This window comes from Crassostrea angulata, chromosome 3 (assembly GCF_025612915.1).
Source record: "Crassostrea angulata isolate pt1a10 chromosome 3, ASM2561291v2, whole genome shotgun sequence".
Lineage (NCBI taxonomy): Eukaryota > Metazoa > Mollusca > Bivalvia > Ostreida > Ostreidae > Magallana > Magallana angulata.
The window spans coordinates 22,373,764-22,400,825 of record NC_069113.1 but is presented as its reverse complement, the minus strand read 5'-3'; the positions used below and the strand labels follow the sequence as shown (position 1 = coordinate 22,400,825).

General features: G+C 33.7%; 1 protein-coding gene and 1 long non-coding RNA gene across 2 annotated transcripts in view; both read left to right on the top strand.

Annotated features, from left to right (window-relative positions):
• The window catches only part of LOC128175839 (uncharacterized), a 61,509-nt gene that overhangs the window by 21,982 nt on the left and 12,465 nt on the right, over positions 1–27,062 (top strand). Inside the window, exons 2-3 of the mRNA XM_052841686.1 lie at positions 5,311–5,511; positions 6,210–6,359. Coding sequence (XP_052697646.1) covers positions 5,311–5,511; positions 6,210–6,359 — 351 coding nt within the window. The remainder of the gene's footprint in view (positions 1–5,310; positions 5,512–6,209; positions 6,360–27,062) is intronic.
• On the top strand, positions 13,834–15,020 carry LOC128176111 (uncharacterized). The gene is made up of 2 exons (XR_008242748.1): positions 13,834–14,008; positions 14,507–15,020. It is a non-coding gene; the product is annotated as an uncharacterized LOC128176111 (long non-coding RNA).

Here is a 27,062-nt window from a genome sequence, read left to right as displayed (position 1 = left end):
GTCCGTGTTTACTCTGCTCCTGTTTTGTATTTTTCCTTTGGACGTTTGATTCAGAACACTGTTCGTTTTTGCCACCTTTCATCAAGAAAAGGGAGTGGCCAAGGGTAGTTAAAACTTTTAATTTCAATATTTGTATACTGGCACATACTATTTATACAATATTTTTCAATATGTTTTAGAAGCAAACGTGCTCTGCTAACAATTATTTACACATGCAATACAACAATTAACTTGCGCGTTGCGTAATGAGGGATTTTTGTAGTGAGAAGTCCATTACATTTATGACAAATATATGTAGAGAGAGAAAAGAGTCTGTTTTAAATCAAGTGATTTCATATCCAAAAAGGGACTGTTCCTGATATATAAGGAGAAAATATTCATCTTGCAGGTATTTACACAGGAACGTAAAAGTTTTTCTTAATTGTTACATGATTAGAGATTTTAAGATGCGAGAATCCCAAAAGTTTGATCCCTCTTTTCCTTAAAATATGAGATAAACTTTCAAAAGCATTATACAGATGTAAAGACAATATGACTTCTATAATTTTCATATCATAATTTGTTGGCGAATATCAAAGTCAAGGTAATATTCCCTTCTAAGAATCGGACGGAAGACCTACTCATTGGTCGCAAAACGACTGTGTCTAGTTATTTTTCTTCTTGTTTCTCGCCTCTAACCTTGTCCTCGAGTTTCTCATAGTTAGCTGAAGAAAGCAGACTAAGTACAAAACTCTGAAATATGATAGATCTGCATATCTAGCTGTTCATCTTATTTTTAAACGGAAAAATCTGGTTATTTTAATGGTGAAAATGGCGGGCGGGCGGCTGCCAAAAGGATATCCTCACTGTACGGAAAACTCTTCCTACAGTTTTCAAGATAGGAAGCTGTTCTTTTGCTTATGAATTGTTCATATATCAGAAAAGTAAAGTGCATATCGCTAGGATTTTGATTTCTGATAATTTATGAAGAAAATATTAGCTTTCGAACTTTTTTGGTAAAATATTGCATATAGGGTACCCTCAATGTACGGATAATTCCTTTTACAGTTTTCAAGATAGGCATTTGTTCTTTTGCAGATCAATTGTACATATAATACATGTCAACCCTTAATTGATAAACACTACCTACCGCATCCAGTGAAATGGAGTACCTGGGGATGGTCCTGACCCTCCTTCAAACAGGAAGTGCCCACATATTCTGCCAATAATTGAGATCCCTACTCTTGAACTACATGTATTCCTGTTCCTTGTGTTAAGGAGGTTTAAATAGTACGTATGATCCTTGGCCCGGGGGTGGTCCTGACCCCTCTTGAGAATAGGAAGTACCAAAATATCTTGAAAACGGTTGATATTTCCACCCATACCTATTTTCTTGTTTCTTATGTCAAGGGGCATCAAATGATATGTAGGTCATGGGCCCCGGAAAGGTTCTGACCCCATCAAAGAGGAAATGCTTAAATGTCTTGAAAATGGTTGAAATTCCCGCCCTAAACCATATATACAATATATTCTTGTTTTTTGTGTCATGGGGCATCAAATAGTATGAATGTCATGAGACTCGGGGGTGGTCCTGGCCTCTCTTGACCAGAAAGAGATCAAATATCTTGAAAACGGTTAAGATCCCCACCCATATATTCTTGTTACTGGGTCATGTTGGTTCACCTAATATACAGTAAATAACCCATGAATTTTCAGAAATAGAAATAATCAAGTATTAAATCTTTTTGTGGGTCATCCCTACCCTCAATGATGACCTCGTTGGTTTGAAGACTTTTTAATCGCCCAGATTCTAGCGCCCCTTGCGTAATGAGCTCTTGGCAAAGAGAAACTGCTACTTTTGACATACTTAAATTCTGCCGTCAGATTCTTACCCACAATTTCGTGTAAATTGCAATGGCTACCAATGTTATGATCTCGCGAAAACAGGTATAATGTATTTTAAGAATGGCATGCATTTAAAAGATGAGTAGAACATTCTGCCGATTCTACAAAAAATGGTTTTCAACTATATGTTTACGTTATTTTCTTTGCAAATTGTTTGGAGCATTGTTACTTTGACGGAAACTGTCGAGTGATGTCTGTTCTACTAAAATGACGTCACATTCTAGACTTAGCACGCGACCTGAAAAAATAGATAGGCGGTTCCAGCTGTGCACGTTTCTAATGAATTTGATAGTGAAATTGTGATCGCTGATATTGACTTTGCCCTCAAGACGGCTGCACCGTAAAACATAAATGTTTATTCACATATATACTGGATTAAAATGAAAAATATATTTTTATTCACGTTGATATGCATCCATTTGGTTAATCATGCTTAATCTATTATTATGCATCCGTGTGTATTTATACACTGTGTGGAGCGTTGTTTGTTGATTGTTCTGCGGAGGTCACATTGCTTAGAGCAAACTTTTCAACTGATGATATAGATCGATGTAGTTGTCTGTGCGACTAGACGGTAATCAAAATAACTTTTTTTTCTTGATTTGCTTAAGAATGTCAGTCGGAAGTACATTCTACTACGAGTTAAGGACAGCGGACCCAATTCATATCCCCAGTAGATTTTTTATTTAAATTTTTATATAATGTTAATCAGTTAATGGCGAATGAAAATCAATAACAAATTACATTACCATCGACTTCCTAATTTTACTGGGCGCGTTTCAAAATTTGGGTACGAAAATCTTTAGATATAATAGAAAGGAATGGCAAATTTCTGGGGTGTGGTATAAAAAATGATATTTTAAAAATTCTGCAATAGATATTTTACTCTAATTTAATTGTAATATTAAGAAGTTCATTAGCTTACTGATGATCAGAAAAAAAATGTAGATCGATGACCTACATTTTTAGTGGATATGTGAAAGTTCACTTCATGGTTCATTTTTCTTAAGAAATATCATTGAAAAAGGAATAGTTAATTATTGCCTGACGTTACATTCACTGCTATATTCATGAATATTGTAATGTAAAGATATAAATTCAATATCTACCAGATAATAACACTAAAAACTGTCTTTTGTGTTTCAGGATTTAAAAACTATTGAAATATAACGGACTTCGCAAACAGAGAAAGTTCGGACTATTTTTTTTTCCAAATTTTTCTCCACTTAAATTATTTTGGCATCACAAATTATGTTAAGCAGAGTGAAAATTTTATTATTTTCTCGTACGTAATCACGACAGTCATATCCATAGCATATGTTCGGATTTCTGCGAAATCTTGAAATAGGTTCGTCGTCCTTACTTCATTTATTGGATACATGTAGAAAACACTGGACGGCGCAATTTATTTAACTTTTAAGCGGGGTTTCCACAGATTTTGGCCGTTTATTCGAAGATAGTAGGTTTCAAAATACATTCAAGTTTAAAGAGACTTGATACAATTTTCAGATTATCCTAGATATAATGTATTATCGAGAGATATTATTTCAAAAGAATTCGAGCTTTGTTTAAGTAAGAAAAATCGATGAATTTCATTCTCGATGAAATGGTGAAAATGGCGGGCATGCGGTCAGTCGGCTGCCATAAGGGTACCCCTATTGTGCGGATAACTCATCTTACAGTTTTCAAGATAGGGAGTTGTTGTTTTGCAGATCAATTTTACATATATCAGAAATATGCATATTACTTCAAGTTTGATTTTCGCTAATTCATGAAAAAATACCAGCTGTTGAACCTCATTTTTGTCATTTTTCGCGCAGAATATTGCAAACAGGGTGCCTTGATGTACGGATAACTCCTCCTACAGTTTTAAAGATAGGAAGTTGTCGTTTTGCAGATCATTGTGTATTTGACTTGGATTTTGATTTTTGATGATTTATGAATATAATGCCACTTGTTGAACTTAGTTATTTTCACCCATATTGCATATAGAGTACACCATTTCTAGATATCTTGATTGGCTGTGTTGAACAATTTGATTTTGGATACTGTTCACACAAAAGAAAACCCGGTTTGCTGTCACATTGACAGCTTTTCTCTTGTCTTTACTCTTTTAACATTTGAACACTTAAATCTAATATTATTTAACTATAGACTGATCTTTATATGAAAAAATAATAGTGGTGGGGGTGTATTTAATCGGTGAATCATGTCACTGATAAAAAAACAAACGTAAAGGTAAGATTTTATAAAATATTTGTTTTTTTTTTATTTATTGTTGAGTTAGTGTATGATACACTAAATTGTTTTAAACGTAATTAAGACATGTTTACTTACCCACTCCTTTGCTTCCAACAATTTTGTGCTTACTTTTTTTTCCACTTCTCTGTTTTAATCAAGAGCAATTGTAATTGGAAAATTGATATCTTTTTAAGATTGAAATGTAACAGCATTTTCCGCAAATAAATTCAAACCAATGGATTGGGGGTGGGGGTGGGGGGGGGGGGCAGGGGGCGTGTCCCCTCCGCACTCTCGTGACAGTTTTCTTTAATGTACATATAGGGAATGGAAATTTGAAGGAGGTGCTCCCGGTTTTTTTGGTAGCTTATTTGTCTTGATAGATCACCCCATCTTAATATTAATTTAAAATTAAGACGTCACAATTTTTTTTACAAATACAAATAAATTATGTTCTTCGTAGTATGAATTTTGTAACAGGATATCTGAACCGTGTACGTAGATACGCTTAAGGTAGTTCCATACTCGTAAAATTCTCTGAGGAAAGTTAAAAAACCGAACTGATTTCGACTTAATAGACTTAAATGTCATCAATTGTTAGAAAAAATATACATGTCATCACACTTTTTGAGATGCCAGATAAACATAAACTAAAGCATATTTTAGCATAAGAAAAATGTATTTTTTTTTGTTAAAAGTAAAATCTTGTAGGCAGAAATTAGTTTTTCTTGTTTAATTTTAATGTCAACTTTATCAGAAAACTAGAATTACAAAAATATTTTAAAATTAATCGTTGGAATAAGAAAAATTATAGCATTTAGACATACAACTGAGAGAAAAGTCAGAAAAAGAGTTATTTCCCCTTTGCATAGATAAAATATATAAAAATTTGGAAATTTAGAATAAAATTAAGTGCGAAAATATATTGAACCTACCAATAATTCTAATTACATCCATGTGATTATATTCACATAAAATATATAAAACTATCTTGCACAATTTTTAAAGAATTCAAAGTTTTACAAAAAAGTGTGACGTCACAGAACACTGGATCTACTTTAAGAGCGGCCAGCGAATGAAATGTAATTTTCTCAATTGCATCATGTTTAGTTTAGGTAATTTTAAGATCGTATAACGATGTACATATACAAATTGCTTTATTAATTAATTTTTATTATGTATTTTAAGGAAAAAGATCAAATCCTAGATGAGATTGATGCACTTGTGCCTCCTAAACAATGTCAAACAATTAATATCATCGTAATTGGATATGTAGGATCAGGAAAATCGTCACTTGTAAATACTTTTAAAACAGTATTAAGAAACAGTGGTCAACTTTCTACTATAGCAGCTACATACACAATAGAACTCGGCTCTAAGACTACAAAGGTGAGGCTGTGATCATAATAATTGTTACTGCTTTGAAAAAAGCATTTGTAACCGTCCGTTGAATGCAATGGTTATTATTACTCTTTCATGCTAAATACTGAAATCTGATTGGTTTAGACGCAGTTGGTAATCCGTTCAACTACCCTTAGCGTTAGCAACACACTTGCCAACGGGAAACACAACGAATTGTTACATGCGTTTAAATTATGCGCGTACAGTTCGCAGAAGAATTCACTTTATTTCTGAATAAAAAAGCAGTAAAATTTTCTTTAAAATTAAGACATTTAGTATCATAAGATAAAAAGTGCCTGTTTTGGAGGGTAATTGTTAAAATTCACACCCCTCAAAAACCATTGTCAACCTCCGCTTCGCGTCGGTTGACATTGGTTTTCTCGTGGTGTCAACTTCAACAGTTACCCCCCAAACAGGCAATATTTATATAAAGTAACACTGCCCATTAACAGTACCTGTAACAAAATACGAAAAACCCACATATTTAAATGCTTAAAATGACATTTACAAAATCTTTTAAAATTGCTTCATTGTAACATGGTATATATAATTTTGCTATTCCAATAAAGATATCATTACAATGTTTTGAACGTCAAAGTTAATGAAAATATCCTTAAATACCCGTTTTTCTATCAAATGATAAAGAACAGGGTAATTATAAAAACTTTTTTTTTTAATTTTAACAGCTATTTGAAGTCACACTGAAGCGTTTTCCACAAGGTGAAAAATTATGCATTTTTGATTGTCGTGGTGTTGTCAGAAATCCATTGAACAGTGGTCCGAATGAAGACGATTTGATGAAAGTGATTGATGGCCACATAAAAAAAGGTTACGAGGTAAAACCTTTTTTTTAATGATTAATAGGGAAAGGGGTATGATCAACATCGATGTACCAACGGCAAATATGTAAACATTAAGGCGGCAACATCCTACATTTTTTAAGTTGTTTTAATCAACACTCCTATGCAGTTACTCTGGCAAAGTGAAAGTTAAACAGTGTCTGGACCTAAGCACAACCATCTCCACCGACAAAACCTAATACTTGAAATAATCGATAAATTCGATGTACTGTATTTAGAATTATTGTTTTTCAAGGAAATTTATTTATAAATACCTTAAAAATAGTCAGATTTTATATGGTAAAAACAATTGAGATATTTTTGTAGTTTACTGTCAGATATAATACATCATAGAGTTTCAAAGTGTTGATTCTATCTTGGAATATAACACAACGTGATTCATATATGAGGTTTTCTGTTTTTGTCGGAAAAACCCGAGAGTTCATATTTAAATAAGGAAAATATGTGTTAATTTTGTTAATAGAGCTAAAAAAGTACTTGCAAAGCAAAAAAACATATCAGTGATATCAAATAAATAATAATCAATAAAATCTACTCCCGGCAGTACTTCAGTACTTTGATTTATTTTACAGCTGGCTATGATAACCCATTTTTCATTCTTGTTTTGTACAGAGCAAACGATTTTGGGCTTATATTCGAAGATAGTTTTAATGAGGTTTCAAATTACATTCAAGTTTTAAGAGACCTTATACAATTTACAGATAAGTTAAAGTTTATGTATTGTCGAGTGAGATTTCTTCAAAAGAATTCTAGCTTTGTTTTAGTAAGAAAAGTCATTACATTTTATCAATAAAACCTGGATATTTTAAGCTATTGTTTGTTTGAAAAAATTGCAACTAATTTGGTCGTATTTTATATCAACTTAAATTTCAAAAATATCTATTTTTAGAGATAAAACAAAATCTAACCAAAACGTTGAAATTATTAACAAGTTTAACTGCAGATCGAAATGTGTACACACAATATAGAGAACAATTATTCCCGAACACGGGCATTGATATAATCGACAATCGCTTTGATTATCACATTATCAACGATAAAATTCCAGTCATATTCTAAGAGATATTATGGAGGAAATGGAAATTCGTGAATAAGCTCAGGGTTAGTTAGAGTTATTGACATGGGAATGGTTAGGGACCGGTGATATCAGATTTTATGTTAAATAATGTTAAAGATGAATACGACTCATAAAGGGGCATGGTCACGATTTTGGTCAAATTCTATTTTTATGTTCTTATTATTTACAATGCTTTAGAAATACATTTCTTATGATCAAATAAAATTTGAGAGTCATTCGTAAAGTTGTAAGCAAGATACAAGGCTCAAAATTCTTTGTTATGTAAACAAGGCTCGTGCCCTGTTTTTGTTAACATAGGTTCAATATACCAGTAAAAAAAATCTTTTTCTTACTTCAACGTTAAAAATATAAACAAACGCTTTGTTGACATAGCGATAAATTTCAAGCTCTGTTACTCGCTTATAACTCAACAAATTACAATCAAATTGTGGTTGCTTATCAAGAATGCATTTATGATTCATTGTAAGTATTTAAAATCTTTCACCTGAATACTACCGAACTTCATGCTCAAGCCGGAGTTAAAATTAGGACGGATTATACACAGATGTCCTACATATTGAATAGGTGTTTCACTGGCTTCCAGTCTACCTGCGGTTTGACTGCCGTTTGTCTCTAAAGGAATTTTGTACATAGAAAATAAAAACAAATCTGAATTTGCCTTCTCGTTCATTGTCTCTTTAATTATATTTGTTTCCAACGGAAGACCTTATAGTTTTCGTACAGTATCTTATTATTATTAAGGTCTTCCGTTTCCAACGGAAGACCTTATAGTTTTCGTACTGTTTCTTATTATTAAGGACTTCCGTTTGCAGCGGAAGACCTTATTGTTTTCGTACTGTTTCTTATTAAGGTCTTCCGGTTCCAACGGAAGACCTTATTGTTTTCGTACTGTTTATTATTATTTTTTTTTTCCAAATTTTGTGCACGCGATTTCTCGAAAACTACTCAACCGATCTGAACAATTTTTTCACAGATGATGGGAAATTATCTGAATTTTATATGTTTTTGAATTTTTTGTCGTCGTCACTTCCGGTCCGGATTTACGGTCGATTTTGCAATTTTTTACGACCAATTTTGTGCAGAGTTGATCTCAGAAACTATAAGAGATATGACTTTGAAATTTTCAGGATAGGTAGAGCATGGTTTGAAGTTGTGCACTATTTAGTTGTTTTGCACCAGTGGCGCTATTCCTTGGAGCTCGCTTAGGCACAAAAATGGGGTTCAGATTTCGAATCAAAATTTCCATATGTTTTGATCAGTATCTTTTTATCAGTTGATATTTTGACAAGACATATAGAACAAAAGTAGTAGAGAGTCAAAAGTTCTATCCAATAAAATCAAGAAAAAGGGGCTGGCCACTTTAATTAGGGACCAAGAGACTCGTAAATTCTATTACGAATAACTTGAAAACGATAAATATTTTGTTATGCATTATAAAAATCAAAGTTGTTGATCTCTACATTATCGGTTTGAAAGAGTCATCGTCAGGCCCATGTCTGACGTAATTAGGGTTTTTATTCTTTATCTTCAATTTTTTTTTTTTTGGGGGGGGGGGGTAATTTTGAAATTGTATCGATATCTCATGGTATCATTTTATCTAAAAAAAAAAACCAAAAATCGGACGGAAGACCTACTCGTTACTCGTAACGAGGTCGTATCTAGTGATACCAAATCCTGCACAATCTTCTACAAAAATCGTTATGTGCATGGCGTTTAAGAGTGGTAGACAATAAGTTAAATAATGTTGTCTGAGGTGGGATTGGAACGCACCTTTGGGTTCGCGCGTACGAATTTCATTGACCATGCAGAGAGTGCAATCAAAACCACTTAATTCATAGACGTGAGAGTGTGTTAATGCCACGGTAAGGACATAAATAGAAAGGTCAGGTCTAAATAATGTTAGTAATTGACTGAACAGTGGGGAACATGTCAGTTTCAAAAGCTGCGATCGGAAAGCAAACCGAAAGTAGAAATCGCGGGTTCAGTTTACACCAACGCAAGGATGTCGATAAACAATTAGTTATGCATTCTGCACATGTATTTCTGCTTTAAAAGTTTTTTTCACGTCGTTTACAAGGATAATCTACTGTTTGAATTAAATGGGATTGATATAATTATGCTTGATAAATGAAGAAATGATGAAACACGTAACATGTAAATTTATTCAGTATAAAATCGATGACTGTAATTTTCACAGTTTCAACATTCAGAAATAATGCATATCTTTTCTGATTTAACAAAATACAAAAAATATTCATGCATCTGAATAGTTATACGTTTGCTTACATCCCGTGCACTGTGTACATTTTGATTCCTGGTACAATCAATACGTGCTGTTTGATTTCAGGATTTTAATTATAAATTGTTCATTCTGCTTAAGATTTGGCCGACAATAAGAATGAGGTCCGATGTACATTTACATGAGTTTTTATTTAAAATTGAGTGAAAGGATCGGGAGTTTCAAATTTTTCCCCTACAGATCAAGCCATACACGGCAGCTGAAGATTCAATAGTCATTTTTAGTCGCCTTAAACTCCTAAAAGGTGTCAAAAAGTAACCCCCGGACCACATTTTTTAAATTGTATTCTCTCCTCTGTACAATAAACCGAAAAGATTTTAAAAATAAGATGAATAGTATAAAAGTTACAATTTTTTTTTAAAAAATTTTTTACTTTTTTTTTTTTTAGGGGGGGGGGGGGGGGTTAGCCCCCTCTAAAACCCTTAATTTTTGGCAGTTTTATTCCCAAGACCCTTTCTAGGTCTGCGCATAACGTTAATCATTATATAGATGAAATATGGAAAGCTTCACTTTTAAACTGTGCGAGAAAACGAAGAACGCGTGATTTCAATATTTTACCTTATTAAGGTCTTCCGGTTCCAACGGAAGACCTTATTGTTTTCGTACTGTTTATTATTAAGGTCTTCCGTTTCCAACGGAAGACCTTATTGTTTTCGTACTGTTTATTATTATTTTTTTTTTCCAAATTTTGTGCACGCGATTTCTCGAAAACTACTCAACCGATCTGAATAATTTTTTCACAGATGATGGGAAATTATCTGAATTTTATATGTTTTTGAATTTTTTGTCGTCGTCACTTCCGGTCCGGATTTACGGTCGATTTTGTAATTTTTTACGACCAATTTTGTGCAGAGTTGATCTCAGAAACTATAAGAGATATGACTTTGAAATTTTCAGGATAGGTATAGCATGGTTTGAAGTTGTGCACTATTTAGTTGTTTTGCACCAGTGGCACTATTCCTTGGAGCTCGCTTAGGCACAAAAATGGGGTACAGATTTCGAATCAAAATTTCCATATGTTTTGATCAGTATCTTTTTATCAGTTGATACTTTGACAAGACATATAGAACAAAAGTAGTAGAGAATCAAAAGTTCTATCCAATAAAATCAAGAAAAAGGGGCTGGCCCCTTTAATTAGGGACCAAGAGACTCGTAAATTCTATTACGAATAACTTGAAAACGATAAATATTTTGTTATGCATTATAAAAATCAAAGTTGTTGATCTCTACATTATCGGTTTGAAAGAGTCATCGTCAGGCCCATGTCTGACGTAATTAGGGTTTTTATTCTTTATCTTCAATTTTTTTTTTTTTGGGGGGGGGGGGGGGTAATTTTGAAATTGTATCGATATCTCATGGTATCATTTTATCTAAAAAAAAAAAATCGTACGGAAGACCTACTCGTTACTCGTAACGAGGTCGTATCTAGTTAAGGTCTTCCGTTTCCAACGGAAGACCTTATTGTTTTCGTACTGTTTCTTATTAAGGTCTTCCGTTTCCAACGGAAGACCTTATTGTTTTCGTACTGTTTCTTATTATTATTATTATTATTTTTTTCCAAATTTTGTGCACGCGATTTCTCGAAAACCATTCAACCGATTTCAATCATTTTTTCACAGATGATGGAACGTGACTTGAATTTTATATGTTTTTAAAGTTTTTGACGTCATCACTTCCGGTACCGATTAACGGCCGATTTTGTAATTTTTACGACCTATTTTGTGCAGAGATGATCTCAGAAACTATTAGAGATATGAGTTTGAAACTTTCAGGATATGTAGAGTAAAGCTTGAAGTTAGGCCCTATTAAATTTTATGTCAGTGGCTATATTCCTTAGAGCTCACTGAGGCACAATATTTGGGTACGAATTTTCATTCAAAATTTTCATACGTTTTGTTCTGTATCTTTTTATCAGTTGATATTTTGTTAAGACATATATAACAAAAGTAGTAGATAATAAAAGGTTCTTACCAACAAAATCAAGAAAAAGGGGCTGGCCCCTTAATTTAGGGGCCAAGACGTTCGTAAACTCTTTTACAAATAACTTAAAAATGATAAAGATTTTGTGATGCATTATAGAAGCAAAGTTGTTGATCGTACCAATATCTATTAGAAAAAAACTATTGCCACGCCCATTTATTACGTAATTAGGGATTTTTAGGGGCGAAAGTACTTTGACGCAATATAGCTAGAGAAGTAGACATATTTTGTTAGACATCATAGAAGAGAAAATTTTTGAATTAATGATTTAAATCGATTCCACATATCAAAGCACGAATTTCTGTCCCCATTAAGGATCTAGAGGGCTGGCCCCTAAAATATTCAATCATTTGTATCTCAAAAATGATCAACAATTTTAGATTGGTGTAAGAACAAAAAAAATGTTTGTATTCTTAAGACCTTTTGAAAGAAATCAAGAAAAAGGGGCTGGCCCTTTAAATTGGGGGCCAAGACACTCGTAAACTCTTTTACAAATAACTTAAAAATGATAAAGATTTTGTAATGCATTATAGAAGCAAAGTTGTTGATCGTACCAATATCTATTAGAAAAAAATATGGCCACGCCCATTTATTACGTAATTATCTTTATGAGCCAAAGTACTTAAACTTTGACGCAATATAACTAGAAAAGAAGAAATATTTTGTTAGACATCATAAAAGAGAAAATGTATGAATTTATGATTTAAATCGATTCCACATATCAAAACACGAATTTCTTTTCCCATTAAGGATCTAGAGGACTGGCCCCTAAAATATTCAATTATAAATATCTCAAAAATGATCAAGAATTTTAAATGATTGTAAGAACAAAAAATGTTTGTATTTCTAATACCTTTTCAAAGAAGTCAAGAAAAAGGGGCTGGCCCTTTAAAAATATGGGCCAAGGCACTCTTAAAATCTATAACAAATAATTTTAAAACAATAAAGATTTTGTAATGCATTATAAAAGCAAAGTTGTTGTTACTTTGTTACTTTATTAAGCATTTGAAAGGATATTGACAATCGTATACATTATCTGAATGGGAGAGGATGAGTGGAAATTCTGAAATTTTATTGATATTTTAATGGTATCGTTTAAAAAATTGAACGGAAGACCTCCTCGTTACTCGTAACGAGATCGTATCTAGTTGTTATTATTATTATTAAGGTCTTCCGTTTCCAACGGAAGACCTTATTGTTTTCGTACTGTTTATTATTATTTTTTTTTCCAAATTTTGTGCACGCGATTTCTCAAAAACTACTCGACTGATCTCAACAATTTTTTCACAGATGATGGGACATTATCTGAATTTTATATGTTTTTGAATTTTTTGTCGTCGTCACTTCCGGTCCGGATTTACGGTCGATTTTGTAATTTTTTACGACCAATTTTGTGCAGAGCTGATCTCAGAAACTATTAGAGATATGACTTTGAAATTTTCAGGATAGGTAGAGCATGGTTTGAAGTTGTGCACTATTAAGTTGTTTTGCACCAGTGGCGCTATTCCTTGGAGCTCGCTTAGGCACGAAAATGGGGTACAATTTTCGAATCAAAATTTTCATATGTTTTGATCAGTATCTTTTTATCAGTTGATATTTTGTTAAGACATATAGAACAAAAGTTGTAGAGAATTAAAAGTTTTATCCAATAAAATCAAGAAAAAGGGGCTGACCCTTTTAATTAGGGACCAAGAGACTCGTAAAGTCTATTACGAATACCTTGAAAACGATAAATAGTTTGTAAAACCAAAGTTGTTGATCTCTACACTATCGGTTTGAAAAAGTCGTCGTCAGGCCCATGTTTGGCGTAATTAGGGTTTTTATTCTTTATCTTCAAATTTGGGGGGGGGGGGGATTTTGAAATTGTATCGATATTTCATGGTATCATTCAAACTAAAAAAAAAATCGGACGGAAGACCTACTCGTTACTCGTAACGAGGTCGTATCTAGTGATACCAAATCCTGCACAATCTTCTACAGAAATCGTTATGTGCATGGTGTTTAAGAGTGGTGGACAATAAGTTGAATAATGTTGTCTGAGGTTGTGACAATCACTGTTCATATCGAACACACCCGATTTTATTTTTCCATAATTCTTTGCAACGTGCTTGGCCGACGCTAACAATAGGCGCTAAGATATACCCGGCCGAGCTGTCCAGCAATAAAGACGTGCTTAGTGTGTGAAGGGGGTATCGTGTTAGAAGCCTGTGTGGCATGTTTTAGTTTCACAAGTTCAGCATTTGACGCGGACACGGATAGCTGACCGTGGTAAGTATTTATTTAGTTTGGTGTAGTTTATTTGTAAATTTTTGCCTTTTTATTAGTATTACGCAGTCGTCCTATAAAGTCACCTTGACCATAGTTCACTGTAGAGTTACCTGTGTGTTCACTGATGTGTGACTTTCGCGAGAGTGTTTAAATGGAATTCGTCTTTTTCTATAGTACAGTTTTTGCTATTGCTGTATAAAGAAACGGTGATTTAAAGGGCTATTTTCTATGCGTTATTTTATTTTACAATTTATGGTCACTTTTTCCACTTAACTACTTGGGCGGAAGTGCGTCACCGGAAGTCTCAGACGCCATATTGTTTACTGTAAACAAATAACTTAGTTACCATATACTTACAATATTTTGAGATGTTGCCTTTAATATAATACTATTTATACATTATCATAGTTTGATACTATCAGTGAGATACTTATATGATGTATTATACAATATTGTTTTTATTATGGTGTTATGGTGTCACTTGTACACTTATTGTAGTGTCATATTGTTGATGTTGAGAAGATGAAGATGTGATGGTGTAGATGATGTCGTTCATGGTGAAGTCGATGACGATGCGATGTTCATGTTGATGACGACGATGAAGTTATGGTGATGATGACGACGACGATGATGATGGTCATGTCGATGATGATGATGATGTAGATGATGTCGTTCATGGTGACGTCGGTGATGATTATGAAGTAGATGATTATGGTGATGACGATGATGTCTATTATGATTATGGTGTTGGAGTTGATGATGTTGACGATAGTGGTGATGATGATGATTGTGGTGACGAAACTACTCTAGTTGTGGTTGTCCGTAGTTGGTCCAGGACTACAGCCCCGGAGATTCGGACACTCTTCTAATTTATTTTTGGTCATTTGTATAAACATCATATTTTTTCTTGTTGAGTGAAAGGTGTGTGAGTGTTTGTGTGGTTTAGTGTTTATATTTCTATCTTTTCTTTCTTTCTCTTATTTTTTTTGTTATTAAATTTTGTTAAATTTAAGATGTCTTGTTGTTGTTTGGAGTAGCCTCCGCTCATCCCGTTACAGAGGTGGGATTGGAACGCACCTTTGGGTTCGCGCGAACGAATTTCATTGCCCATGCAGAGAGTGCCATCAAAAACACTTAATTCATGGACGTGAGAGTGTGTTAATGCCACGTTAAGGACATAAATAGAAAGGCCAGGTCTAAATAATGTTAGTAATTGCTTTAACAGTGGGGAACATGTCAGTTTCAAAAGCTGCGATCGGAAAGCAAACCGAAAGTAGAAATCGCGGGTTCAGTTTACACCAACGCAAGGAAGTCGATAAACAATTATTTATGCATTCTGCACCTGTATTTCTGCCTTTAAAGTTTTTTTCACGTCGTTTACAAGGATAATCTACTGTTTGAATTAAATGGGATTGATATAATTATGCTTGATAAATGAAGAGATGACGAAACACGTAACATGTAAATTTATTCAGTATAAAATCGATGACTGTAATTTTCACAGTTTCAACATTCAGAAATAATGCATATGCTTTCTGATTTAACAGAATACAAAAAATATACATGCATCTGAATAGTTATACGTTTGCTTACATCCCGTGCACTGTGTACATTTTGATTCCTGGTACAATCAATACGTGCTGTTTGATTTCAGGATTTTAACTATAAATTGTTCATTCTGCTTAAGATTTGGCCGACAATAAGAATGAGGTCCGATGTACATTTACATGAGTTTTTATTAAGATTGAGTGAAAGGATCGGGAGTTTCAATTTTTTTCCCCTACAGATCAAGCCATACACGGCAGCTGAAGATTCAATAGTCATTTTAAGTCCCCTACAACTCCTAAAAGGTGTCAAAAAGTAACCTCCGGACCACATTTTTTTTGAAATTGTACTCTCTCCCCTGTACAATAAACCGAAAAGATTTTAAAAATCAGATGAATAGTATAAAAGTTTCAAATGGGGGGGGGGGGGGGGTTGGCACCTTCAAAACCTTTAATTTTTGACAATTTTTTTCCCAAAACCCTTTCTAGGTCTGTGCATTACGTTAATCATTATATAGATGAAATATGGAAAGCTTCACTTTTAAACTGTAAGAGAAAACGAAGAACGCGTGATTTCAATATTTTTTTCTTATTAAGGTCTTCCGTTTCCAACGAAAGACCTTATAGTTTTCGTACTGTTTCTTATTATTATTAAGGTCTTCCGTTTCCAGCGGAAGACCTTATTGTTGTCGTATTGTTTCTTATTATTATTAAGGTCTTCCGTTTCCAACGGAAGACCTTATTGTTTTTCTTAGGTTTCTTTTTCCCTATTATTATTATTATTTTTTTTTCTTACCGATTTTGTGCACGCGATATCTCGGAAACGGCTAAGCTGATTTACGTCAAATTTTCAGTTCTGATAGGTATTGATCTGAACCTCGTTGGAAATATTTTTTGTTGAAGACGTCACTTCCTATCTTGAGATATCGTAGATTTAACTGTTTTTATAGGGGTATTTTGTACGGAGAACTCCTCTTTTATTATTTAAGATATGATGTTGAACTTTTCAGGGCTGATAGACGAAAGACTGAAATGGTGTCTAATGGTCATTAATCATCTTTATGTCAAAGAGCGCCGAAGCTCGCCCGAGCTTGAAAATTAAGATTAAAAAGGCGTCGTGATTTTTCTTGGTTTTCTTTGAATATCTCTTTTCTCGAAAGCATTTTGTTAAAACAAGTAGAACAAAAAACTTAATTAAATCAAGATCTTTCATTTGAGATCAAGAAAAAGGGGCTGGCCCTTTAAATTAGGGGCCAATAAGGCTCTAAAGTTTTTTATTGATAACTTTTATCTGTGAAATATTTTGTGATACGTTATAGAAGCAATTATGTTTATTCTAACGTTATTCACCTACACATGGCAATCATTTATTCCTATGTTACGTAATTAGGGATTTAAAGGGGCCAGAAGTCTAAAACTTTGATGCTCAATATCTCAAAATGAAGAAACATTTGGATAAGCAATATTGAACAAAAGATGCTCAAAATAATGAGCTTAACAATCTGCAACCATAATTTCTTTGTTATGCGGTCCCTAAAAGGAGTTACAGTGGTGCTATCCTGAAAGTTGACAAGGATAGGATAGAATAGGATGCAGGATGCACGATACATGATAGAAATATAAAAGTTAAGTTCTATCCTATCCTATCCTATCCTGCATCCTGAAGCCAATCAGATTCGAGTATAAATTTCAGAGTTATTTTGCGAAACGAAAATTGGCTTAATAATGTATTTTCAATGTTAATTTAATACGTTTTACAAGTTAAACCATTTAAGAATACTTATCATATCAAGAACGCGGTGCATAACATTGATACGCACCAAAATGTCGGCGCTACATCTTTGTCAATTCGTACGCAAGTACGGAGCTACTGCGAGAATCGATGCAACATTTGACAACGTCAGAAGTAGATTTCTGTATTTACTTCATTTAAAGTCTGCAAAGTAATAAAAGCTTGAATTTATAAACAACCAAACCGGCAATTTAAAAGATAAACATGCATACAAGAAACAGACATTGTTTCACGTTTCATGTAATTTCTTCGATGCCCAATAACAGGGACGCATATTTCTGTCGGATATTAACCTGAAGATATCGAATTAATAAATGTTAGCTAAATATAAATGCTTAAGAATTCATACTTTAAAAATAACTCTGAGTGGTTTAACTATAAACGATATAAACTTCCTAAAGGAATTATTTATTTCCAGATCGTGTTTACATTTATCGCCGAACGAATCGCTCGAATAATGATAATTATGCTCAGTTATGTGTGATAATAAAATAATTTGATAAAAATATATGACTAAACAGTTCCTCAATAAGTGCATTGAAGTTATTTATCTGTTTTTTATGCATACATATAATAAATTCAAAAATCGAATCGCTTACCTGTTTGTTTACGTTATTGTGTCCATCCCGCGTACGATTTAATTTTACCGTAGCACAGGTAAGTAAGTTATCCCGATCGAAGAATATTCAGTTTTAAGATTTAATTATTCATTTTGAGTACTACATTAATTGATAAAATCATTTAATTCTTAAATTTCGTTTCATTTAACTTGCATTCCTATATTTTGAAGGTATGGGATAGGATAGGATAGGATAGAACTTATTTGCAGGATAGGATGCAGGATACAGGATATAGGATAGGATAGGATAGTTTTGTCCACTTTCACGATAGCAGCACTGTACAGGGTCGGCCCCTAAAACAACCCTCTCCAGATATCTCGAGAACGGTACAAAATTTGTAATTACTTGTTGAACAAAAAGTGTTTGAATTGACAAGAGCTTTCATTTGAAATCATGAAAAAGGGGCTGGTCCTTCAAATAAGGGGATGAGGGGGCTCTAAAGTCTTTTAATGATAAATGGTAAAATATTTTGTGATACGTTATAAAAGCAATTATTTTTATTCTTATGTTATTAACCAATACATGGCAATCATTTACTCCTATGTTATATAATTAGGTATTTTATGTGGCCAGAAGTCCAAAACTTTGATGCTCAATATCTCAAAATGGAGGAACATTTGGATAAGCAATATTGAACAAAAGATGCTCAAAATATAGAGCTTAACAATAATCAACCATAATTTATTTGTTATGCAGTCCTTAAAGGGAGTTACAGGGTCGGCCCCTAAAACGACCCTCTCAAGTAATCTCGAGAACGGTACAAAATTTGTAATTTCTTTTTGAACAAAAAGTGTTTGAATTGACAAGAGCTTTCATTTGAAATCATGAAAAAGGGGCTTTTTCTTTAAATAAGGGGCTGAGGGGGCTCTAAAGTCTTTTGATGATAACTTTTTACTGTGAAATATTTAGTGATACGTTATAGAAGCAATTATGTTCATTCTAATGTTATTTACCTATACATTGCAATCATTTACTCTTGTGTTACATAATTAGGGATTTTAAGGGGCCAGAAGTCTAAAACTTTGATGCTCAATATCTCAAAATGGAGGAAAACTTTGGAAAGCAATATTGAACAAAAGATGCTCAAAATATTGAGCTTAACAATGTACAACCATAATATATTGCTTGTTATCTGGAACCTAAAAGGAGTTTTAGGACCGGATATCAAAACGATTTTTCCCTGATATCTCAAAAACGGTAACCAATTTCTAAACACTTATTAGTGGTACACAAAAATACCTTTTGACTAAACTGAATGAAAAGGAGCTGATCCCTCAAATAAGGGACACCAAAGGGATAGATAGTCTTTCACCCATCACTCATAGATCCCGCCTCGTTTTCCGGATACGTTCCGTTGACGAAGATCAAGCGTAAGGTCTTTCCATATATTAAAAATCGGACGGAAGACCTCCTCGTTGCTCGCAACGAGATCGTGTCTAGTTATTAAGGTCTTCCGTTTCCAACGGAAGACCTTATTGTTTTCGTACTGTTTCTTATTATTTTTTTTTCCAAACTTTGTGCACGCGATTTCTCAAAAACTACTCAACCGATCTCAACAATTTTTTCACAGATGATGGGACATTATCTGAATTTTATATGTTTTTGAATTTTTTGTCGTCGTCACTTCCAGTCCGGATTTACTATTTTATAATTTTTTACGACCAATTTTGTGCAGAGCTGATCTCAGAAACTATTAGAGATATGACTTTGAAATTTTCAGGATAGGTAGAGCATGGTTTGAAGTTGTGCACTATATAGTTGTTTTGTACCAGTTGCGCTATTCCTGGGAGCTCGCTTAGGCACGAAAATAGGGTACAGATTTCATATGTTTTGATCAGTATCTTTTTATAGGTTGATATTTTGTTAAGACATGAAGAACAAAAGTAGTAGAGAATCAAAAGTTCTTTCCAACAAAATCAAGAAAAAGGGACTGGCCCCTTTATTTAGGGGCCAAGGCATTCTTAAACTCTAAACTATATCCAATAAAATCAAGAAAAAGGGGATGGTCCCTTTAATTAGGGACCAAGAGACTCGTAAATCTATTACGAATAACTTGAAAACGATTAATATTTTGTTATGCATTATAAAATCAAAGTTGTTGATCTCTACATTGTCGGTTTGAAAAAGTCACCGTCAGGTCCATGTTTGACGTAATTAGGGTTCTTGTTCTTTATCTTTAAATGCGGGGGGGGGGGGGGGGGGTGGGGGGTTAATTTTGAAATTGTATCGATATTTCATGGTATCATTTAAACTAAAAAAACAAAAACGGACGGAAGACCTACTCGTTACTCGCAACGAGGTCGTATCTAGTTATTAAGGTCTTCCGTTTCCAACGGAAGACCTTATTGTTTTCGTACTGTTTCTAATTATTATTATTAAGGTCTTCCGTTTCCAGCGGAAGACCTTATTGTTTTCGTACTGTTTCTTATTATTATTATTAAGGTCTTCCGTTTCCAGCGGAAGACCTTATTGTTTTCGTACTGTTTCTTATTATTAAGGTCTTCCGTTTCCAGCGGAAGACCTTATTGTTTTCGTACTGTTTCTTATTATTATTAAGGTCTTCCGTTTCCAACGGAAGACCTTATTGTTTTCGAACTGTTTCTTCTTATTATTTTTTTCCACAAATTTTGTGCACGCAATTTCTCAGAAACTATTCAGCTGATTTTGACCATTTATTCACAGAGGTCATAATTCTAGACGTTTTTTGAAATTTTGAAATCGTCAATTTCGGTACCGAGTTACGGCGGATTTTCTATCTTTTTACGACCTATTTTGTGCAGAGCTGATCTCAGAAACTATTAAAGATATGAATACGAAATTTTCAGGAGAGGTAGTCTATAGTTTGAAGTTGTGCACTATTATATTGTTTTACGCCAGTGGCGCCATTTCATGGAGCTCGCCTAGGCACAAAAATTGGGTACGAATTTTCATTCAAAATCGTCATACGTTTTGATCTGTATCCTTTTATCAGTTGACATTTTGTTAAATAATTATATAACAAAAGTGGTAGATAATCAAAAGTTCTTTCCAATAAAATCAAGAAAAAGGGGCTGGCCCCTTTAATTAGGGACCAAGAGATTCGTAAAGTCTATTATGAATAACTTAAAAACGATAAATATTTTGTTATGCATTATAGAATCAAAGTTGTTGAACACTACATCATCGGTTTGAAATAAAAACTCATCGTCAGGCCCATGTTTGACGTAATTAGGGATTTTTATCCAATATTTTAATTTCTTTTTTTTTTTTGGGGGGGGGGGTGTTAAATATGAAATTGTATCAATATTTCATGGTATCATTTAAAATAACAAAAAAAATCGGATGGAAGACCTACTCGTTACTCGTAACGAAGTCGTATCTAGTGATACTAAATACTGCACAATCTTCTGCAGAAATCGTTATGTGCATGGCGTTGAAGAGTGGTAGACAATAAGTTAAATAATGTTTTCTGAGGTGGGATTGGAACGCACCTTTGGGTTCGCGGATCGGGCGTACGAATTCCATTGCCCACGCAGAGAGTGCCATCGAAAACACTTAATTCGTGGACGTGAGAGTGTGTTGATGCTACGTTAAGTACATAAATAGAAAGGCCAGGTCCAAATAATGTTTGTAATCGCTTGAATAGTGGGGAAAATGTAAGTTTCAAAAGATGCGATCGGAAAACAAACCGAAAGTACAAATCGCGGGTTGAGTTTACACCAACGCAAGGAAGTCCATAAACAATTATTTATGCATTCTGTACATGTATTTCTGCCTTAAAAGTTTTTGTCACGTCCTTTACAAGAATAGTCTTCTGTTTGAATTAAATGGGATTGATATATGCTTGATAAATGAAGAAATGACGAAACACGTAACATGTGAATTTATTCAGTATAAAATCGATGACTGTAATTTTCAAAGTTCAACATTCAGAAATAATGCATATGCGTTTTGAGGTGTAGATTTAACAGAATACAAAAAAATATCATGCATCTGAATAGTGATACGTTTGCTTACATCCCGTGCACTCTGTACATTTTTGATTCCCCGTACAATCACAATGTGCTGTTTGATTTCAGGATTTTAACTATGAATTGTTCATTCTGCTTAAGATTTGGCCGACAATGAGAATGAGGTCCGATGTACATTTAGATGAGTGTTTGTAAGAATTGAGTGAAAGAATCGGGAGTTCCAATTTTTACGTCCATTCAGAACAAGCCATATACGGCAACTGAAGATTCAATAGTCATTTTTAGTCTCTAAAACTCCTAAAAGGTGTCAAAAAGTAGCCCCTCGGACCACATTTTTTAAATTGTACTCTCTCCTCTGTACAATAAACCGAAAAGATTTCAAAAATCAGATGAAAAGTATAAAAGTTACAAATTTGGGGGGGGGGGGGGGGGGGGGTTGGTCCCCTCACAACCCTTAATTTTTGGCAGTTTCATATACAAGACCCTTTCTAGGTCTGCGCATTACGTTAATCATTATATAGATGAAATATCGAAAGCTTCAATTTTAAACTGTACGAGAAAACGAAGAACGCGTGAATTCAAACTGTTTTTTATTAAGGTCTTCCGTTTCCAACGTTTCCAACGGAGGACCTTATTGTTTTCGTACGATTTCTTATTATTAAGGTCTTCCGTTTCCAATTTTTTACGACCAATTTTGTGCAGAGCTGATCTAAGAAACTATAAGAGATATGACTTTGAAATTTTCAGGATAGGTAGAGTATGGTTTGAAGTTGTGCACTATTTAGTTGTTTTCCACCAGTGGCGCTATTCCTTGGTGCTCACTTAGGCACGAAAATGGGGTACAGATTTCGAATCAAAATGTTCATATGTTTTGATCAGTATCTTTTTATCAGTTGATATTTTGTTAAGAGATATAGAACAAAAGTAGTAGAGAATCAAAAGTTCTATCCAATAAAATCAAGAAAAAGGGGCTGGCCCCTTTAATTAGGGACCAAGAGAATCGTAAAGTCTATTTCGAATAACTTGAAAACGATAAATATTTTGTTATGCATTATAAAATCAAAGTTGTTGATATCTACATTATCGGTTTGAAAAAGTCATCGTCAGGCCCATGTTTGACGTAATTAGGGTTTTTATTCTTTATCTTCAAATTGGGGGGGGGGGGGGTAATTTTGAAATTGTATCAATATTTCATGGTATCATTTAAACTAACAAAAAAAAATCGGACGGAGGACCTACTCGTTACTCGTAACGAAGTCGTATCTAGTTATTATTATTTTTTTCCAAATTTTGTGCACGAGATTTCTCGAAACCTATTCGACCGATCTCAACCATTTTTTCACAGATGGTTCGGCAAGATCTAAACTTAATACATTTTTCTTAATTTGTTCGTAGTCACTTCCGGTACCGAATTAAAATATTCAAACATTTGTATCTCAAAAATGATCAACAATTTTAGATGGGTGTAAGAACAATAATTGTTAGTATTCTTAAGACCTTTTCAAAGAAATCGAGGAAAAAGGGGCTGGCCCCTTTTTTTTAGGGGGGGGGGGGGGGCAAGAGACTCGTAAAGTCTATTACAAATTACATTAAAACGATTAAGATTTCGTAATGCATTATAGAAGCAAAGTTGTTGATTGTAGCAATATTCATCTGGAAGACTCATTGCCACACCCATTTATTACGTAATAAGGGATTTGTATACATTATCTGAAAGTGTGGGGGGATAATTCTGAAATTGTATCGATTATTCATGGTATGATTTAAAACAGAAATCACAAGGAAGACCAAATTTTGTGCACGCGACTTCTTGAAAACTATTCAGCCGATTTCGGCCATTTTTTCACAGATGATGAGTCATGATCTGAATTTATATGTTTTTGAAAATTTTGTTGTCATCACTTCCGGTACCGATTAATCGGCCATTTTGTAGTATTTTACGACTTATTTTGTGCAGAGTTGATCTCAGAAACTATCAGAGATATGACTATGAAATTTTCAGGATAGGTAATCTATAGTCTGAAGTTGTGCACTATTATTTTATTTTACGTCAGTGGCGCCATTTCTTGGAGCTCGCTTTGGCACGAAAATTGGGTACGAATTTTTATCCAAAATTTTCACACGTTTTGATCTGTATCTTTTTATCAGTTGATATTTTGTTAAAACATATATAACAAAAGTGGTAGAAGATTAAAATTTCTTTTCAACAAAATCAAGGAAAAGGGGTCAGGCCCCTTTATTTAGGGGCCAAGACACTCGTAAACTCTACTACAAATAACTTAAAAATGATAAAGATTTTGTAATGCATTATAGAAGCAAAGTTGTTGATGGTAACAATATCTATCAGAAAAAATCATTGCCACGCCCATTTTTTACTTAATTAGGGCTTTTTAGGGGCCAAAGTACTGAAACTTTGATGCGATATATCTAGAGAAGGAGACATATTTTCTTAAGTATTGTAGAAGAGAAAATGTCCGTATTAATGATTATAATCAATTCCACTAATCAAAACACCAATGTCTGTCCCCATTAAGGATCAATTGGGTTGGCCCCCTAAAATATTCCATCATTTGTATCTCAAAAATGAACAAATATTTTAGATAGGTGTAATCACAAAAAATGTTAGTACTCGTGAGACCTTTTCAACAAAATCAGGAAAAAGGGGCTGGCCCAAATCTAAGGGGCCAAGGCACTCGTAAACTCTATTACAGATAACATAAAAACGATAAAGATTTTGTAATGCATTATAGAAGCAAAGGTGTTAATCGTAACAATATCCATCAGAAAAAAATCATTGCCACGCCCATTTATGACGTAACTAGGGTTTTTTTAGGGGCCAAAGTACTGAAACTTTGATGCGATATATCTAGAGAAGGAGACATATTTTGTTACGCATTGTAGAAGAGAATATGTCAGTAATAATGATTATAATCGATTCCACTTATCAAAACACCAATGTCTGTCCTCATTAAGGATCTAGATGGCTGGCCCCTAAAATATCAATCATTTGTATCTCAAAAATGAACAACAATTTTAAATCGGTGTAAGAACAAAAAATATTTGTATTCGTGAGACCTTTTCAACAATATCAGGAAAAAGGGGCTGGCCTCAATATCTATTAGAAAAACACATTGCCACGCCCATTTATGACCTAATTAGGGATTTCTAGTGGCCAACGTTCTCAAACTTAGACACAATATATCTAGAGAAGGAGACATATTTTGTTAAGCATTGAAGAAAAGAAAATTCTTGAATTGATAATTTTAATCGATTCCATTATTTGAAACAACAATGTCTGTCTCCGATAGGGATCTGCAGGGCTGGCCCCTAAAATATTCAATCACTTGTATCTCAAAAATAAACAACAATTTTAGATTAGTGTAAGAACAAACAATGTTAGGATTCGTGAGACCTTTTCAACAAAATCAATAAAAAAAGGAGCTGTCTCCTTTAATTAGGTGCCAAGACACTCGTAAACTTTATTACAAATAACTTAAAAACGATAAAGATTTTGTAATGCATTATAGAAGCAAAGTTGTTGATCGTATTAATATCAATCAAGAAAAATCATTGCCACGCCCATTTATGACTTTATTAGGGTTTTTTAGGGGCCAAAGTACTTAAACTTTGACGCGATATATCTAGAGAAGGAGACATATTTTGTTTAGTATTGTAGAAGAGAACATGTCGGTATGCATGTTTACAATCGATTCCAATAATCAAAACACCAATGTCTGTTTCCATTACCAGTAAGGATCTACAGGGCTGGCCCCTAAAATATTCAATCATTTGTATCTCATAAGTAAACAAAAATTTTAGATAGGTGTAACAACAAAAATTGTTAGTATTCGTGAGACCTTTCAAATGAACTACAAAAAGGGGCTCCCCGTAAGATTAGGGGCCAAGGCACTCGTAACGTCTCTTAGAAATAACTTGAAAACGATCAAGATTTTGTAATGCATTATAGAAGCAAAGTTGTTCATCGTAACAATATCAGTTTGTAAAAGTCATTGCCACTCAAATTGATGACATAATTAGGGATTTTAGGTAACTTAAATCTTAAATCTTTCATGTGCTGTAGGTGAAAAATCAATATTTTAAAAATTCATTTTTATTTTTTAATCGTACACACTGTATCGTTTAGAAATTGAACGGAAGACCTACTCGTTACTCGTAACGAGATCGTATCAGTTGTTTTCGTACTGTTTATTATTTTTTTCTCTCCAAATTTTGTGCACGCGATTTCTCGAAAACTACTTGACCGATCTCAACAATTTTTTTACAGATGATGGGACATTATCTGAGTTTTATATGTTTTTGATTTTTTTGTCGTCGTCACTTTCGTTCCGGATTTACGGTCGATTTTGTAATTTTTTACGACCAATTGTGTGCAGAGCTGGTCTCAGAAACTATTAGAGATATGACTTTGAAATTTTCAGGATAGGTAGAGCATGGTTTGAAGTTGTGCACTATTAAGTTGTTTTACGCGAGTGGCACCATTTCTTGGAGCTCGCCTGGGCACGAAAATTGGGTACGAATTTTTATTCAAAAGGACTATGTGCGGTATGGTCAAATATCTGCCCCCGATTTCAACCAATTTTTAAATAGTATCGTATAAAAATGAAATCTTCACAAATCATTGTAAAGAGGATGCCTATAAGTTTAATAATGATTTTAGTCATCTTTGCTCACTCCCTGTTTATCTATGACGTCACCTAAATGAGCTAATTCCCGCAAATGTGCAAACAAATGAAGATATTCTCATTTTTGCTCTATATTTTGCATTCGGAAGTATAGAGCGCAGGTCTGCTCAAGTGCAATTTTAACATATGTTTTTCTTCAGATAGTTATACATATTATACTAAAAAATGGTAAGCCTGCGGTAAAATCCTTGCCACGCCCATTTATTACGTAATTAGGGATTTTTAGGGGCCAAAGTACTTAAACTTCGACGCAATATATCTAGAGAAGTAGACATATTTTGTTAAGCATTGTAGAAGAGAAAATGTTTGCATTGATGATTCTAATCGATTCCATTAATCAAAATAACAATGTATGTCCCCATTAAGGATCTAGAGGGCTGGCCCCTAAAATATTCAATCATTTGTATCTCAAAAATGATCAACAATTTAAGATTGGTGTAAGAAC